General features: G+C 56.7%; 1 protein-coding gene across 2 annotated transcripts; it reads right to left on the bottom strand.

Annotated features, from left to right (window-relative positions):
- Positions 1 to 1,152: 1,152 nt before the first annotated feature.
- On the bottom strand, positions 1,153 to 12,089 carry Cant1 (calcium activated nucleotidase 1). Of its 2 annotated transcripts, none has more exons than XM_051181519.1 (5): positions 12,050 to 12,089; positions 10,669 to 10,945; positions 4,286 to 4,944; positions 2,189 to 2,392; positions 1,153 to 1,613 (listed from the first exon to the last, which is right to left on the bottom strand). In XM_051181519.1, exons 3-5 carry the CDS (start codon positions 4,920 to 4,922, stop codon positions 1,243 to 1,245), a joined length of 1,212 nt encoding a protein of 403 aa, XP_051037476.1. In that variant the 5' UTR covers positions 4,923 to 4,944; positions 10,669 to 10,945; positions 12,050 to 12,089; the 3' UTR covers positions 1,153 to 1,242. The 2 variants fall into 2 exon arrangements, with proteins under 2 accessions (XP_051037476.1, XP_051037469.1); XM_051181512.1 differs by having other exon boundaries at positions 12,008 to 12,083.
- Between the last annotated feature and the right edge of the window lie 6,625 nt (positions 12,090 to 18,714).

Consider the following 18,714-nt stretch of genomic DNA (forward strand, 5'->3'; position numbering starts at 1 on the left):
CCCACCTCAGGGCCTTTCCAGGCAGAGCCCTTGGCAACAGTCAACACAGACAAGAGAAGCACACTCCCCTGACACTATTGTTTAAGAAACTAATGGAGGGAGGAAAGGGAAGGGAGGTGTGAAGGCTGTGCTGCCTTACTTCACGTCCACACTGACTTCAGGGCGTCTCGCTCTCAGCAAACACAGCAAGTACACAGATGTCACCATCAGGCTCCCCGGTGGAAGGGGTCTGTGAGGGCTATCAGGACCCTCTGCCCGCAGCAGCACCGTGTCCTAGCCTAAGAGCGTTGCAGGGTCAGTGAGGACCCGGAGAGAGATGCTACATGCCCTCTGGGAGCCAGCAAGACTGCAGGGGAGGGCCGGGAGGGCCTCTAGTCAGAGCCAGAGCCACGGATCCCTCAGCCACGGCTAGGAGGAAGGACACACAGACAGCTTGTGAAGGCAGAGGCCAAGGATCCAGAGACCCTTTCTGTAAAAGCTAATGTCACCATCGTGGCTGTGAGGATGATTCTGTCGCTGCAGGGAGTAGCTGTGGATACTCCACCTTTATTGTGTGATAGATAAGGTTTGGTGACTGTTGAATAAGAAAGGAAATTACCTTAATAAAATCAGTTAATAATTCAAAAGCTGGCACAGCCCAGGGTCCTCCGAGGGCCATGGGAAGCAGCAGTCTGGTGCTACAGTGGCTTCAGCAGGGTGGGCAGGTGTGTCCCAGGGGTGGGGCCCTCGCCCAGCCACGTAAACACTTTCCAAGGGTCTCCAGAGTGTGACACGCCACCCACAGTCACATGGAAGGATGAGGGTGCCTTATGCTTAGGGCTCAACACACCTGGTTGTCATACTTGTGTGTGCACTGGCCAGAGAGGCCAGGAAAGAGATGGGGAAAGGAGAGGCGTGGTCAGACTTTGAAGGCCTGGGCTCAAACGGTACCTGCAGCAGTGACCAATCCCTACCACAAGGTGGCAGTGTAGAGCGAGGCATGGGTGGGCAGAGGAGTGCTGCTCGGGTACAGGAGCCCCCCACCCCTAGCTCCCCGCTTCAGAAGCTGTGTCACCAGAAGCTGTGTCACCTGGCCTGGGACTCAGCTCCCGATTCCGGAAATCTCTACCCAGGCACACAACTCAGTTAAAAAAAGAAAACAGTAGACAAGTCAAAGCGCGCTCTTCCGGTTTTTATGAAATCGAGTCCTGGTGTAGCTCAGGCCTTCTGCCCTCGCCTTGCTGGACATGGGAACTTACTCGTCTAGATGAATTCTATTCCTTCATACTTGACACTGCCAATCTTAGTCTCTGGAAGCAGGAAGCGGCCATCTAAGGTGAAGGCCATGATGTAGGTGGCCACCCTGCCACTGTCCTCTTCAGACTTGAGAGCCACGATGATCTGGTCATCAGTGTTAGGGATGAACTTGAAAGAAGAGAAGCCGTGAGTGGGGACCAGCGTCCCCACGCGGCTCACGGAGATGTCCCGGAAGTCCTGGGCTGCGCTGAGCAGGAGGTTGCTGCCCTTGTGCTCGTCCGCCTTCTCGCTATAGCGTTCATGGCTGGCGCGGCGGGGCAGGAAGAACCAGCGTTGCAGGGTGTCACTCCAGCAGGCCGATTCGTGAATGAGGTAGCCTGGGGCCACAGCACAGGCCCGTCACCACACGTTACAGCCCCCCCCCCGCCCCCATTCATACCCTGCAGGGGCCTGCAGGCTTCGCCAGCTATTTCCCATTTGGTCCCCTTGGGGCTAATTTCAGGGCACTCACAGACAGCAGAGTCAAAAAGAAAGAAACCCAGCAGGCAGAGCAGGAAGCTGAGGAAGTGCGTTCTCTGTGCTCTGGGCCGCAGCTTCCGCTGCACTTTGCCCCACACCTGATCAGCCTCTGCTCTTCATATAAAGGTCCCGCTCTTCAGACAGAGCCCAGGGGAAGGCAGCTCAGGCCCTACCCATCTCCTCCTCTGCTTGTGAGGGCTGTGACCCCAGCCATTAGGGCCCCAAACTAAGATCGCTTTTTGTGGATGAGGGACTTTAGTGCGCAGTGGGCAGAGGCCATCTGCTGAGGCTAGCGAGGGACAGAGACAAATGGCTTATTTGTCGCAGAGTCCACCTACATGACGAGTGGCCTTTGGATACAGCAAATGAGGATCAACAAACCTGACACGCTGTGGAACCTTTGTATTTAGGAGCCGGCAGAGAAGCCTCTTACCTGGAGGCTGGATCCCAGCGGCAGCCCTCAGAGCATTGTAGCTGGACACCCAGTTCTCGTGGTCCACGTTGCCCCTGTGGCCTACCACCTTCACCCACTCGGGGTTCTCGTTCATCACCTCCCCTGTGGTGGTGGTCCACTCCTTGCCCAGGCCACCCACATACAGGTGCTCATCCTTCACGGCAAGCCACTCAGCTTTGAAGCCTAGGGCAACGAGAAGGGCAAGCCTTAGACCCTGGGCCCCACAGCCCACGCCCAGCCTGGCTCTTGCCTGTGCTGCTGTCATCTGCATGCAGAGTGGTGTCCACCCTCTTGAGTTCCACTGGAGGCTGCGATGAGGGGCCCAGAAGGGAGCCTGGCAGAGCCCCATGCTGGGTCCCAGAGTCCACACCCTCTTCTTTCTTACCCACCCACCCACCCCGCCCTCCCTCCCTCCCTCCTTCTCTCCCAAGGACCCTTCCCAGCTGACCTATGCTAGGTCCACCCAGCCTCTAGCGCCCTCTAGCTGCCAAGGGCCAGTAACCCCTTCCCGCTCCCTGTGCGATGCTAGCACCTCAGGAGCCGTGCAACCTGAGCTTCCAAATGTTCTGTGGGTGCCAGTTACCTGGCACCAAGGGTCACAGCTGATAGCTCATCACAGGGCCACCATTGCCTGCCTCTCAGCTGCCAGGGAAGAAAGCAGGGTGGCAGTGTCTTTAGGACTGGACAGTGATCGTCTGACTTCCCACAAGCCTCTTGTCAAGCTGCCTGCCCTGTCCCAGCACTTTCCTAATTGACATTCCCAAATACGCCATCTCTCCAACACTCCTGCAAGCTCCTCAGCCCCTGGGAAGCCAGGGCTGCACCGCCTCCCCACTGTGGGAGGGTGGAGGCCTCTGACACCCCCAGAGTGACTCTGGAGAGAATGGCTTGGTCCCTGCAGCCCCAGCAGCCTCATGAGTTTTCTGAGCTGCCTCATTTGCCAGACTTGGGACCCTTCTGGATAAACAGTCACAGCCCAGCCCTAAGCAGCCTATTACTCTGCACCCTCCCCCTCGGGATGAGCTACTCCACACAACACCAGTTACAACCTTGGAAGTTATGGGCAGGAAATGGGTGGGCAGCATCACTGATACCTGGGTGGAGACAGCCTCTCCCAGAGCCCTGGCCTTGGGCAAACACGAGAGATCTTATCACCCAGGCAGGGCCTAGCATGCTGTGTGGAGAGACAAGGGACACAGCCTTCCTTCCATCTTTCCATCTGAGGGAGCCTGCTGAGGCGAGGCAGCTCTGCCCCCAACCCTGTGGAAGCAGCAGCTCCTCGCTGCTGCACATGGGGCTAACTCCAGTCTATTCCCAGGGGCCATTGCTGCTCACCACAGAGACCCTTGTACTGGGTTCTGAGCAGGGCTGGGCAGCAGCGGTTGATCTGTGGCCCCAATAAACTGAGATTAGAGCCAGGGAACACCCAGCTTTGCGGGTGAGCCACGTGGTGGGGGCAGTGTGGTGTGATCCTAGGGCAGCTCTGAAGACATGACAAGGACCAGGGTCCTTGGAGGAATAGGGAGGCCAGGGACAACACAGCCTTGGCTCGTTCTGAAAAGGGCTTCCCACTCAGCAGAAGGCTCCCAGCAACCAGCTCAAACAGCCTCTTGTGAGGCCTGTGGGTGGGGCTCTGCTAAGGGTGGAGGGGGGGTGTCAGTCGGAGCTAAGTGAAGTGTCCCCTTCCTGGTGTGCAGGGCCTTCGACAGACACTTGGATTGCTTTCTGTGGTTGATCTTGAGTGTGAACTTGATGGGATTCACCATCACCATGGAAACAAACTTGTAGGCATGTGGGCAAGGAGTTTCTAGATTGGGCTAACCAAGGCAGAAAAGTGTCCCTAATGGAGGCGGCACCGTCCCATGGGCTGGGGCCCCGCCCTGGGTGAGGAGAAAGCGAGCTGGGCACTGGTGCTCATGTCCCTGCTTCCTGACCGTGGGTGCCATGTGACCGGCCGCCTCACACCTGTCTGTCGCTATGACCTGCCCACCATGATGGAGTTGGCAGGGTTTTGTCACCGCATGAGAAGTGACATGGCAGCGGGCGAAAACTCAGCCCGCAGAGGGCTCCACTTACCCTTCTCCACCGTTCCATCGCCATCGGAGAGGATCACCCAGGGCACGGCTTTGGTGCCTTCGATCTGGTAGATGATCCCCGTGCGGTCATCCACGGAGTACAGCTTCCCATTGAAGACGATGAGGTCGGAGAGCTCCATGCCCCGCCCCTTTTCTGCCAGGTGGGTCTCCAGGACCCCATGGTCTTTATCCCACTCCACTGCCACCTTGTCCCCACTGTCCGACAGTGTCAGGAACCCTTTCTTAAGGTAACTAAACCAGGTGTTTTCCTCCTGGGCCCTAGACCCTGTGTCCAAGTCGGCGATGACTGCGATTCGGTACCGAATCCCACCTGGAGTCCTCTGGGGGGGTGACAGGGGATAGGTGTCATTGTAGTGAGAGACATGCTCCAGGCTGACCCTGCGGCTGTATGCACTGTGGGTAGAGGACCTGCCCGGTACCGGGGCCTGATGATGGGAGTACAGCAGCCAGAGGAGGGTAGCACCCGCAAAGGATGTCAGGATCACCCTCCAGCGGGGGCGGAAGCGAGGGTCCGTGGCCTTGGTCATGGATGCCAGCACAGGAAGGCCCCCTATACTGATCCGGAGGGAGTGCATAGGCTCATTCCATTCCCGGTGGTCAAAGGGCTGGATGGGCATCAGACTGCACGCCGGGCAGGACCTAAATCAGGGAGAGGAGAGCAGCCAGTGAGCTCTGGGGGGCATGACCTCTCCAGTCCTGAGTCAACAGGCTTAAGTCAGCCCCATGCACCAGAGACGGTACTCCACGGTAGTAGTGTCCAGGCAGAGCCCTCACCCCAGGGCAGGATGGCAGGTGTTTGCAAAGCAAGGCAGCGGAGGGGAAGCGCGGGTGAGTGCTAGCACTTGCAATGCCTGCAGCCGCTCCAACAGAGGCAGGATCTGAACTTGAAGTCTTCAACCCCGGCTGCTGCCCAGCCCAGCGGCCCAGCAGTGCCTCCCTCCCAGCAGACTGGGCAGGTCCTGTAATCTTTCAATACAGAAGATGTGGGGCTGCTGTTTTTGGTGCTGTCTCTTGACACTTTTCTATTAACACAAGCAGGGACAGGGACTCCCCTGATGGCCCGGGGCGTGGTTTTTGGCCCAGGCCCAAGCTGGGCTCGATCCTATGACACAGCTACAGGCCCAGGTCACTGGAGGAAGCTGGGAATTCTACTTCCTCACAAATGCCTGCCCTGCCTGCTCCTAGCAGACCACAACAGCTCAGTGCCACAAAGCCTCCAAGAGAGCGCCGGCTGTGGTGGGAGAGGTGCCCGTCCCCAGCCCAGAAGGCTCGGCTCTCAATGCTCTCCGCCCCAGGCCCCTCCATCTGATGTTTGAGGGTGTCTGTGAGTGTACTCAGTCACAGGTTCGCATGGCCAGGGCTGTGGGGTGCTCTCTCCCCATGCCGGGGACTCACAGACCACTGGACCCTGGGCACGCCTGCTCAGGCTGTAGTGCCAGGGTCAGGTCTCAGGAAACAGTGGGTACAGGCCTGCAGCTCGCACCCAGGGCAGGAAAAGGCTTGGGCCCTTTGGTGGCTGTGTGCCACGGCCACCTTGCAAGAGCTATCTTTTAGCAACGGCTACAGAACTGGACACTCCAGAATGTTCCCCACCCACGCTAGTGGTACCTCCTCGGGTCTTCACGCAGGCTCTGCCTCACACCATGGCTTCAGGGGTGAGACCCAGGATATCAGAGTTACATCCGTATCCTGGACACGGTGCCGGGCTCTGCCAAGTGTCAAACACTGCCACGTTCCAATTCCCACTTGCACTTTAGACACGATTTCAAAATATAAGTCTGAGTTCCCCAGCCTCAAGCCAATTAACCCAGTCCTCCCAAGGAATGGCTGATGTCAACCCAAGTCCCACCAAGTCAACATTCCCATAAAACCCAAAGAAAAGGTGCAGTTTTGGTGTGAATGTTATGCTTCAAATTGTCGCAGTGCCAAGAAGTGGCCTCGATGCTTTCCTTCGCCTTCCCTGATTCAGGAGCCATCCACACGGCCGCCGCTCACGCGTCATACCAACACTGTCCCCTGCTCCTCTGCAGCCTCTCTTCTCCCGAGAGCCCTTCGCCACCCAGCTGCCAGCACTACTTGCTACACAATCTTTGATGGCTCCTTGGTCCTCCCTGGCACCCTCTTGTCCTAACCACTAACCATGAGGGCCCCCATCTCCAGGGCAAACCTCACCGTTCCTTGCCCAGGACACCTGCCCTGCTCTGCACAGCTGCGTCGCTGGCGCCCTCAGGGGTCCTGGGAGACTCCCCACATCTGCTCTCCTTCTGTGGGGAGCTTTACAGGGTCAGGGCTTCCTGCTCCATCTCTGGCACCCAGTGCAGAGCTAGCAGCCAAGAGAAAACGACACAAATCTTCTCAAGGGTGGAAAGATCAACAGCACGGCGAGGCCCCCTTTAGTCATTCTGAAAGTGCACAGCTCCAGATCAAAGCCCGGATGAACAAAGTCACTCAGCTGCCCAGCATCAGCAGAGGCCCAGCAGACACAATCACTATGAGAGTACCACACATTAAGAAACGTCACCATCCTTAGTCTCCCTCAAACTTGTCCCTGCTCAACAAACTCTGCTTTCCTGTGCACCACACCGCCACAGCTTCACACCGCCACAGCTTCACACCACACCTTCAGTTTCCACCACCACAGCTTCATACTGCCACAGCTTCATGTCACCAGCCCACCTGCTCCAAGAAGCCCCTGTGGCAGCCCAGATAAGATGCAGCCCACATGTCCACACCTCTATTAAGGAGAGGGGCCCCTCCCTTGGTTTGCAGATATCCTGTCCACTGACTGGTGGACATGTGTGCCTGGGACTGTCCTCTCAGGACACTGAGCACTGAGCGAGCTTGTTACATGAACAGAGGATCTGCATGTCCGTGTAGGAGCAGGTCTCCGCACCCCGTCCCAACATCTCGACTGCATCACACTCAATGCCCTGGGCTCAGGTCCGCATTCCCGAGCTGCCTAAGCCTCTGCAGACACTGTCCCTCCTAGAGTCAGGGGGACGTCTGTGCTGCGTCTTCACAGTATCAAGCAGGCTTCTTGGCAGAACGCTCTATGCTTGCTATGGGCTGCCCAGGCCCCAGGAGCACCCCAGGAGCAGCTGTGCTCTCCTGGCTCCCCACACACCCAGGCAGGAACCAGTCCAGTTCAGCTTGTTACCATCCCCACCACCTTGAGTCTGGTCCTGTCTCACCGGCCTTTGGACCTAATGCTCCAGACCTTCAGGGTGCAGACACTTGAGACAAGGGCTTCCCTTTTGTGGGTCTCAGCGCCCTTCCTGGGCCTGCTGACATTGAAGCCTGGTGCAGAGGGAGAGAGAGGGTCCTTCCTGTTAGCTCTTCTTCCTTACAAGTTCCCTTTACCTGTCACACCTGTCACAGCCTGCAGAAAGAAGCTCCCTTGGTCTTCAGCCCAGCCTCCCATGAACCCTAGCTTCAGACAAGAGAAGCTCTGCAAATCTAGCATCCACGTGCCCAGACCACACCCCACATGCTCCCTCCACCTGGGACCCACATCTCCTCTGACTGCACAGGGCCGTCTAGAACCCCGAAAGTGCCAGAGCGGTCATATGCATTCACTGTGCTGTGTGCTCTCTGGCCATGTGTTCTCGCCCAGCAAGTCATCCTCCCATGGGAGGCTGCTACTATCACTGCCCCCTACCCAGGAGCCTTCCATGCCAGCAGACATCGAAGGAGCCATTAGCGGCTCAGTGAGCATGTTGCTTGTTTCTTTTTTGAGACAGGGTCTGGCCTTGAACTCAAGACAATCCTTCCGCCTTAGCCTCCTGAGTGCTGAGCTTTCGCATGCATTTCTTGTATAAAAGGCAGGAGGAATGTGCAGAGAGGGCCACGTGACCACAGAGGCAGAGGCTCCCGTAGACCCTGGCTGCTTGGTGCCCAAGACTGACTTGTGTCTTGGGGCTGTAGATGCTGACAGGATCGCACGACAGGAGCCAATGGATGCAAGGGCCAAGTGGACAGCAGTCCCAGGAAAAGACAGGTTTGGGCTTGCCTCCTCCCAGCCCCGCCCCGGCACCCCGAGATCACTAGGAGGCCGTCATGGCTGTGATGGGAACTTAGTCTCGCTTGCCTGCAGCCTGACGTACTCTGACTTGGGCTATAACGTCAGTCCCTTCCGGGCCAGCTACGCGGCCAGTCGGCAGGCTCTCCCCCAGACTCAGGGGTACCACTCTTCTTGAGCCAACCCTACTCCCGTGCAACATGTCTAGAAAGGCCTAGCATCACAAGGGCCTAGCATCCAAAGGTCCCCTTTCCTCCCTGCCCATCTTATGTACTGGGCACTGAAGAGCTGACTACCCTCAGACATAAAGCGCCAGGGCCGCACCTCACTCCCTCATTACACAACACATCTGCCCATCACTCCAAAGTGTATTTCTAGATGACGGATGAGGGATAAGCCACAAGCCACAGAGCCAGGGTTTTTCTCTGTGCACCCAGGAGATGACAGGGCCATGCACATGTTGGGAAGAGCATGGGCAGAGGGCACCTACCTCCATGGGCACCCTTAGGTCCGTACAGCACCCTGCATGCGGAACCTCAGCCAAGGTGGCCTGCCTCCCTTCTGCTTCCTCCACAAGTGGCCTGCCTGCATAACAGGTGGCCGCTCAAACAGGCTTAAGGCGGCTGCCAAGGCCGACTCCTCCCCTCCAGGATCAAGGAAGGGTGGCATTCTAAGGGCCAGTCTCTTGCCCCTCTCCCCGACTCCTCCCACATCAGAGAGGGGACAGACCTCATTTGTCTATTCAATCTGAAGTCACTTCCTTACCAGCGGTACAGCAGAGCCCCTGACAAGCACAGACTGTTGGGGAGGGGGAGGCAGACACACAGGGCTTCCCAAAAGCTTCTGGTGGCAGGTCCCTAGGAAACACACTCCTGTGTACAGCCACAGCTTAGACACTGGGCCACGGAGGCCGGCGCCTCGTTTTGTGTTCTGCCAAGCTCAGCAACGTACCTAAGAATTCCCTCCCCGATTCAGAGCAGGTGTACAGTCCAGGGAAATGAGAGGAAAGGATGTGTGTGTTTGAGGACTACAGAGGCCACTCAGATCCTTCTCAAAGGCCACTCCACCCCCACAGCGTCATGCACACAAAGGCAGTGACAATTCTCTCCTGAGTCAGTTCCTGTACTACTGGGGTGGTTTATTTTTTCAGCCTGTTTTGAGTGAGGAGATGGCCACTAGTCAGCCATAGAAGCCAGGCAGTGGTGGCACACACCCTTGATCCCAGCACTCAGGAGACACAGGCAGGCGGATCTCTGTGAGTTCACGGCCACCCTGGGCTACACGAGACTGATCCAGCCTCAGATAGAAACAGAGCCAGGCGGTAGTTCCAGCACTAGGGAGTCAGGAGCGATACAGCTGAGTGGAGAGAGGGCTATGAGGAAAGAGGGGACTTCATGGAGTCTGAGGTTTCGTAGAGACAGCATTCAGTCTCAGGGTTGGGAGGGACAGGTTCGCCCCTTGGGTCTGAGCATTCAGTAGAGGCAAGAGGTCTCTCGTGTGGCTCCTTTGCTTCTCTGACCTTCCAGCGTTTACCCCGGCATCTGACTCTGGGTTTTTAATTCTTAAGGCCCAGCAGATCTTGTGCTACAGAGGGGTGTGCTAGTTACTGGGGCTGTAACTAAATACTGTATACATGGCAGAGGAGCCATCACAGGCCATCACTTCCCAGCCCTGCAGAAGTTTGGATTGGCCTATACAATACCGCAGCATCTGCTTAATCCGCATCCCCAGTATCCTGGAAGGAACCCAGCAGACACCCCAAATGCTGGATTCCAGGACCAGCACTCGATTCCAGAACGCACAGCTGCACCCTGGGCAAACCTACACTGTCCTGGAGCCTCCCTCCCTCCCTCAGTGCCAGCTCCTGGGACAGAACCATGGAACCATTCCAACGGCTCAACTGCTCACTCTCAATCCACTGGAGCGCCCTTGAGCTTCTAGCTTATTTCTTGTGGCCCCACCCACACTGGACACAGGTGAAGCACTTAATGGCTGCACCCACTGAAGAGAAACGGGGGCATTCAAGAGAAATGTCCACCAACAGGAACCCTAATGCCTCTCCACACAGACTTATTGATAATAAGTATCCACGGAAGGGGTTTTATTTTTTCCTAGGCAATCTATCTTGGGTTGATAAAAAGGGGGGGGGGAAACATTATTTAAGTTCAGTATATAGGATTTCAATTCCTCCGATGCTGGCATTTAAGACAAGCTTTCCAGGAATTCTCAACACTCACTGGTTTCCCACAGACAGATGTCCTTACGCCACTCTGCAGAGAGGAAGGGGTGTGGGTGACAGCTGCACTGCCCTCCAAGAGCACACGCTACCGCCCTGGACCACTTACCTGTGCTGCCACCCTGAAGACAGCCACACTGCCGCAAAGGATGTTCTGAGATAACAGGGTCACACGTGTCTGTGGGAGCTTCACGGGCACACATGCCACATTCAGGTGGTCGGGTGAGGACGGGGCACCTGCCTCCACCACTCTCTAGACCCTTCTTCCTGTCCCCTCTGCTCCGCTCCACAGGCACAGTAGATGGAGTTCGCTGTTGGACAGGTTGGTGACAAATGGTCTCAAGTACCAACAGCTTAAGCCAATGCCTCCGTAGAGCCGCTGTAGGCTGTGGAAAGGGAAGGACACTTAGCTGACTCTATGTGACACAAACCCCTTATCCAGAAAGGACTAGGCTGGCTCCTCCAATGTGCCCCCCACCAGGCCTTGGGGACACACGGAAGACGGAGGTCACTAGGGAGGGCCCAGCAGGATTGCTATGCTGAGTTCTGGGGAGCAGCTGAAAGAAGGGTCAGTCCAGCTCACAGAGGGGCAGGGAGGAGCCACCAAGGCAGCTCCTACAGCGCATGGCCCCTCGTTAAGTCTTGGGAGCTTATGCATTCTGGCCACTGACACCATTCGGGTGGGTGCCCAGTCTATGCCTCATCAAGCATTCAGTCCTGAGATGGGGATGGGACACCACGCTGGAAACCGAGGGGCTCCTGACTGACCAGGGAGGGTGCCGGGGTTTGCTGGAGGTGGGTGAACGTCATGGGTGCTGGGGGAAGAAGGACTGGCAGGTGGAGGAAGGTAAGTCGCTAAGCACCAGGGGCGGACCAGGGGTTGCCAGTCTTCGCCAGCCAAGAACGGGTTTGTATGCGCAGACGAGGAGCCGGGAGGGGGTGTGTGCAGAAGGGGCGGGGAGGGCGGACAGTTGGGAGCCCAAACGGAGGGTGGCCCAGGGCCAGGTCGGATCTTGACCTTAGACAGCAGCCAGGATGGGAGCAAGAAGGTGGGCACTTCCGGGTGGCGACGGGGTGGGGTGGGGTGGGGTGGGGTGGGTGGGGGGTCCGCTACAGTTGTGATGGGAGTGCCACACTGCAGAGGCCCTGCCCGGGCGGGCGGGCGGGCGGGGAGGGGACGGACTGTCGCCAGGGGCGCGGAGCATCCGAGGAGGAAGACGTCTCCTCGCCCTCTACTCCTCGAGGGCTCCAGCATTCATTACACACTCATCGGAGAGGGCAGGGCTCGCGCGCTAGCGGGAGGGGGAAGATGTCTGTCTGTCCGGCACCAGCCACAGGCGGAGCGAGCGAGCGAGCGAGCTGCGGGCCAGGCTGGACCGGCGCGGGCGGCCACGGGCCCCAAGCCTCGGCGAGGGAGGGCACCCGGCCGCAGGCTCGCCGTCACTCACCCGCTGAGAGCCTGGCTCCGGAGCCCGCGGGCGGCCGCCTACCTGCGTGGGGCCGGACGGGGCGCGCGGCCACTTCCGCCCCGCGCGCGCTCCCGGCAGCCTCCGCTCTGCACCCGCGTCTTCCGCCCGGCCGAGAGCCACGTCTTCCCGGCAGCCTTTGCTCTGCGTCCCTCGCCCGTCTCCCCACTCTCCCTACTCTGCGCCTGCGCGCTGGATGCGGGGCCGCTGGGAGTCGTAGTTTTGCGCTCGGGCTTGGGCCCGAGGTTGGGACGGCAATCTGCCGCTGGCGGTGGCTGTCATCCCGCAGCCCGGGCTCCGGGGTTCTTTGCCTGGGCCTCCCCGGGTCAACAGCCCCTACTTGTCCAGCGGTGGACACCGCTTCCTCTCCCGGGCCCCTGCCTAGCCCTGAGTGCTGTGCTGTGCTGTGTGAACGGGCACCCCGATACCCGTTCAGTCCTAGCGGTAGCATAGCAGGACTCCTGAGAAAGGCCCTCATCAGCCAGCGAGCGTCAGCCCTGTCCCCTGCACTTCAGCCCCGTCTCCCGGTCTCCCAACCTTCTGGGAAAGAAGTAACCGGTGCGCAAGGGGGACGAATTCAAAATATGCAAACCGCCCACGGTGAGAAACCACCCTTCCTCTTGTGATCCTTCTGAAGGATGTCCTATGGGACACACACTAACGGCAGAACATACACGAAATTGGTTTTTCCGAGACAGGGTTTCTCTCTATTGCTTTGGAGCCTGTCCTGGAACTCGCCCTGTAGACCAGGCTGGCTTTGAACTCACAGAGATCCGCCTGCCTCTGCCTCCCGAGTGCTGGGAATAAAGGCGTGTGCCACCAGTGCCCGACTGACTGTCTTGTTCCTGTTTTATTTCTGAACTATCCATCTTTTGTTACACGTGTCCACTTAGGGAATAACAGGTTACTCTCTGTTTTTAAAGCACCCTGGGTATTCCTTCCCATTCGATGCCCCCCTCCTTACACCCTCAAAGGTGGACAGGGGCCATGTGCTCATCAATTCCTTTGCAGTCTTAGCCCTCGGCTCTGTGACTCTCAACAATGCATTGCCTAGTTCTGCCAGGTTTAACTTTTATAAAATGAAAAAAAAACTTTGAGGTAGAAGTATGGTCATCCCAGTGTTCGGCAGGCAGTTTAATTTTGCCAATTTGGTGGCACCAAATGTCCTCTCCTTGCCTGATTACAGAGTCGTGAACACAAGCGTGTGTGTGTGTGTGTGTGTGTGTGTGTGTGTGTGTATGTGCGCGCGCGCCCACACATGCACACATAATATATAAACACATTAATATCTGATGTGTTTTTATAGAGACAGGGTCTTATTGTCCAGCCTAGGCTGGCTGTAAACCTGCAATGATCCTTCTTCTTCAGCCCCCTGAGTGAGATTACAGGTGGGTTCCACCATAGCTGGTGCCTTACATACACACACGTGTGCGCGCGCGCACACACACACACACACACACGCACGCGCACACACACACACACGCGCACGCACACGCGTGTGCATTCCCCTAGAGGCCAGAAGACAACCTTGGCTGTTGTCCCTCAGGCATCATTCCTCTGCATGACCTATGAACTGGCCAAGTAGGTTAGCCTAGCTGGCCAAGGAGTTCTGGGATCCACGTGATTCTGCTTCCCTTGCTCTGGGGTTGCAAGCATGCATCGCCACGCCTGTTTTTTTTTTTTTTTTTTTTTTTTTTGTAACATGGGTTCTGGGGGTTGAATTCATGTGTCTGTGCTTGTGAGGCGAGCACTTTGCCAGATGATTTATCCGCTCAGCTCTGTCGTATCTTTTAGACCATGCACAGTTCTTTTGGACTACAGCGACATCTCTTTAGGAAGGAACCCATTCTTCCCCATTGCTGTTGTGCAATACTAATTTTATCAGCGTGATGTTTCCATAGACACACAGCTCTGTTCAGAGGCTCTTAGGTTGCTCTGTGGACTTTTTTTTTTTTTTAATCTGCTTCAACAGTTCTTTATCATCTCTTTGTAAATCTTCACACGTTGTCTCACACAACCCTTCTACTACCCACCAGCAACCGACCTTCAGGGATGTTGAATAGAATTGCTTTGAACCTGTAGAATCAGGAGACTATCGAGATTTTTATGATGTATAGTCTTATACCCAAGAGTATAAGGAAGTTATTACACCCTAAAATATTCTTTTGGCATATCTATAATCTCATATTTCAACAATACTTAAGGGGATAGCCTCATGTTATTAGAACACAACTATAAAATATATCTATAGCCCGGTGGTGCTGGTGCACACATTTAATCCCAGCACTCTGGAGGCAGAGACAGGTGGATCTTTATTGAGTTTGAGGCCAGCCTCGTCTTCAAAGAGGGTTCCAGGACAGTCTCCAAAACTACAGAGAAACCCTGTCTCAAAAATCCAAAATAAAATAAAATGTATCTAGGTTAAATTCCTAGAGGAAAAACTACTGGCTCAAAGAATGTCTTCATGCAGGAGTTAGAACATACCCCCCCCAGAGGAGCTGGCCCATGTAATGACCCACCCCAGGGTCAGAAACACAGGTGTGGCTTGATTTTCACCCTTCTTTGCCCCGTGGGAGACTTCATCACAACCTCCCAAGGACCAGAAAAGACAAGCTGACTTTCCTCACCCTGCACAGGACTAGCCTACATTCCCTCACAAGATAATAACATGGCAAAGTCACTGAATCTTGGTTTAAGACACAAGAACCTTCAGAGATGAAGACCCTAAAACCTAGGGAGCCCAGGAAAGGCTCTGTTGTTTGAAACATGTACCCAAGGCTGTCCCCAAGCCAGCTCTATATCTGAGGACTACCCTGACTTTATCAGTCTGTTTTGTGTATGGTTGTTTTACCTGTACACATGTGCACCGTATGCATGTCTGGAGCTCATGGGGCCTGAAGAAGGAGCAGGATCCCATGGAACTATAGTTACAGATGGTTGTGAGTCTCCACGAGGTTGTTGGAGTCCCCTGCAAGATTAGCAATCGCTCTTGACTCCTGAGCTATGTCTCCAGGCCTACAGAAAAACTTTTTTTAAAAGTGTGCTTTATGTATTGCTTGACAGTTTCATGCACGTATACAATGTTCTTGATCATACCCACTTCTGGCTCCCTCCCATACTTACTGCTGCCTGCTGGGGGCGCTGATCTCGATGGCTTGATCCTGTGGGGAGTCCTAAGTGCGACAGCTGTGTGGTAGCCAAAAGATAGCATTTCACAGCGGTCCTCTCCCCTCACGGCGGTCCTCCCTCCCCTCACCCTCACGGCGGTCCTCCCTCCCCTCACCCTCACGGCGGTCCTCCCTCCCCTCACCCTCACGGCGGTCCTCCCTCCCCTCACCCTCATGGCGGTCCTGCCTCCCCTCACGGCGGTCCTCCCTCCCCTCACGGCGGTCCTCTCCCCCCACGGCGGTCCTCCCTCCCCTCACGGCGGTCCTCCCTCCCCTCACCCTCACAGCGGTCCTCCCTCCCCTCACAGCGGTCCTCTCCCCCCACGGCAGTCCTCCCTCCCCTCACCCTCACGGCGGTCCTCCCTGCCCTTCACGGCGGTCCTCCCTCCCCTCACGGCAGTCCTCCCTCCCCTCACCCTCACGGCGGTCCTCCCTGCCCTTCACGGCGGTCCTCCCTCCCCTCATGGCGGTCCTCCCTCCCCTCACCCTCACGGCGGTCCTCCCTTCCCTTCACAGCGGTCCTCCCTCCCCTCACCCTCACGGTGGTCCTCCCTCCCCTCACAGCGGTCCTCTCTCCCCTCCCCTCACAGCGGTCCTCCCTCCCCTCACGACGGTCCTCCCTCCCCTCACCCTCCCGGCGGTCCTCCCGGCTCCAGCCCTTGCATCTCTCCCCCGCTCTTCGGCGGTGCTCCCTGAGCTCTGCAGACTGTGGGGATGGCTGTCCCGCCAGAGCTGAGTGAGCACCGCACTCTGCAGGCCGGAGCACTCTGATGAGCAGCGTCCCCCCCCCCCACACACACACAGCTGCAGCTCCGGTTCTGCTCCCGGGTTTCGTGGCTGGAGGCTGGGGAGGAGCCCGAGGGCTGAGGGTGGCAGAGGCCGCGCTCCAGGGCCCTCTCCCCTCCGCACTGCACTCAGTTCAAACACTCCACATCACCTCTCGGAAGGGAAGCAAAGGCAGACACACGCAGAAGAGCTGACGCCAGCTGGGCTGATGGAACCAACTACTCCAGGCTCGGGCGTCAATCACCTACAAGACAGGGTGAGAGTTAACTAGTCTCTGTAGCAGGGTCGGGGGCTGGAGTTAACTAGTCTCTATAGCAGGGTCACGGGGTGGGAGTTAACTAGTCTCCGTAGCAGGGTCACAGGGTCGGAGTTAACTAGTCTCTGTAGCAGGGTCACAGGGTCAGAGTTAACTAGTCTCTATAGCAGGGTCACGGGGTCAGAGTTAACTAGTCTCTGTAGCAGGGTCACGGGGCAGGAGTTAACTAGTCTCTGTAGCAGGGTCACAGGGTGAGAGTTACAGAGACTAGTTAACTCTGACCCCGTGACCCTGCTATAGAGACTAGTTAACTCCCGCCCCGTGACCCTGCTACAGAGACTAGTTAACTCCAGCCCCGTGACCCTGCTACAGAGACTAGTTAACTCCAGCCCCGTGACCCTGCTACAGAGACTAGTTAACTCCCGCCCGGTGACCCTGCTACAGAGACTAGTTAACTCCGACCCCGTGACCCTGCTACAGAGACTAGTTAACTCTCGACCCCGTGACCCTGTTACAGAGACTAGTTAACTCCAGCCCCGTGACCCTGCTACAGAGACTAGTTAACTCTCACCCTGTCTAGTCTCTGTAGCAGGGTCACGGGGCTGGAGTTAACTAGTCTCTGTAGCAGGGTCACGGGGCAGGAGTTAACTAGTCTCTGTAGCAGGGTCACGGGGCTGGAGTTAACTAGTCTCTATAGCAGGGTCACGGGGCTGGAGTTAACTAGTCTCTGTAGCAGGGTCACGGGGCGGGAGTTAACTAGTCTCTGTAGCAGAGTCACAGGGCTGGAGTTAACTAGTCTCTGTAGCAGGGTCACGGGGCTGGAGTTAACTAGTCTCTGTAGCAGGGTCGGGGGCTGGAGTTAACTAGTCTCTGTAGCAGGGTCACGGGGCTGGAGTTAACTAGTCTCTGTAGCAGGGTCACGGGGCGGGAGTTAACTAGTCTCTGTAGCAGGGTCACGGGGCGGGAGTTAACTAGTCTCTGTAGCAGGGTCACGGGGCGGGAGTTAACTAGTCTCTGTAGCAGGGTCACGGGGCTGGAGTTAACTAGTCTCTGTAGCAGGGTCACGGGGTCAGAGTTAACTAGTCTCTGTAGCAGGGTCACGGGGCAGGAGTTAACTAGTCTCTGTAGCAGGGTCACGGGGTCAGAGTTAACTAGTCTCTGTAGCAGGGTCACGGGGCGGGAGTTAACTAGTCTCTGTAGCAGGGTCACAGGGTGAGAGTTAACTAGTCTCTGTAGCAGGGTCACGGGGCAGGAGTTAACTAGTCTCTGTAGCAGGGTCACGGGGTCGGAGTTAACTAGTCTCTGTAGCAGGGTCACGGGGCGGGAGTTAACTAGTCTCTGTAGCAGGGTCACGGGGTCGGAGTTAACTAGTCTCTGTAGCAGGGTCACGGGGCTGGAGTTAACTAGTCTCTGTAGCAGGGTCACGGGGCCGGAGTTAACTAGTCTCTGTAGCAGGGTCACGGGGCTGGAGTTAACTAGTCTCTGTAGCAGGGTCACGGGGTCAGAGTTAACTAGTCTCTGTAGCAGGGTCACGGGGTCGGAGTTAACTAGTCTCTGTAGCAGGGTCACGGGGCGGGAGTTAACTAGTCTCTGTAGCAGGGTCACAGGGTGAGAGTTAACTAGTCTCTGTAGCAGGGTCACGGGGCGGGAGTTAACTAGTCTCTGTAGCAGGGTCACGGGGTCAGAGTTAACTAGTCTCTGTAGCAGGGTCACGGGGTCAGAGTTAACTAGTCTCTGTAGCAGGGTCACGGGGCGGGAGTTAACTAGTCTCTGTAGCAGGGTCACAGGGCGAGAGTTAACTAGTCTCTGTAGCAGGGTCACAGGGTGAGAGTTAACTAGTCTCTGTAGCAGGGTCACGGGGCTGGAGTTAACTAGTCTCTGTAACAGGGTCACGGGGTCGGAGTTAACTAGTCTCTGTAGCAGGGTCACGGGGTCGGAGTTAACTAGTCTCTGTAGCAGGGTCACCGGGCGGGAGTTAACTAGTCTCTGTAGCAGGGTCACGGGGCTGGAGTTAACTAGTCTCTGTAGCAGGGTCACGGGGCTGGAGTTAACTAGTCTCTGTAGCAGGGTCACGGGGCGGGAGTTAACTAGTCTCTATAGCAGGGTCACGGGGTCAGAGTTAACTAGTCTCTGTAGCAGGGTCACGGGGCGGGAGTTAACTAGTCTCTGTAGCAGGGTCACGGGGCAGGAGTTAACTAGTCTCTGTAGCAGGGTCACGGGGCGGGAGTTAACTAGTCTCTGTAGCAGGGTCACGGGGCTGGAGTTAACTAGTCTCTGTAGCAGGGTCACGGGGTCAGAGTTAACTAGTCTCTGTAGCAGGGTCACGGGGCAGGAGTTAACTAGTCTCTGTAGCAGGGTCACGGGGCTGGAGTTAACTAGTCTCTGTAGCAGGGTCACGGGGCAGGAGTTAACTAGTCTCTGTAGCAGGGTCACGGGGCGGGAGTTAACTAGTCTCTGTAGCAGGGTCACGGGGCAGGAGT

Source organism: Phodopus roborovskii, unplaced genomic scaffold, assembly GCF_943737965.1.
Source record: "Phodopus roborovskii unplaced genomic scaffold, PHOROB, whole genome shotgun sequence".
Lineage (NCBI taxonomy): Eukaryota > Metazoa > Chordata > Mammalia > Rodentia > Cricetidae > Phodopus > Phodopus roborovskii.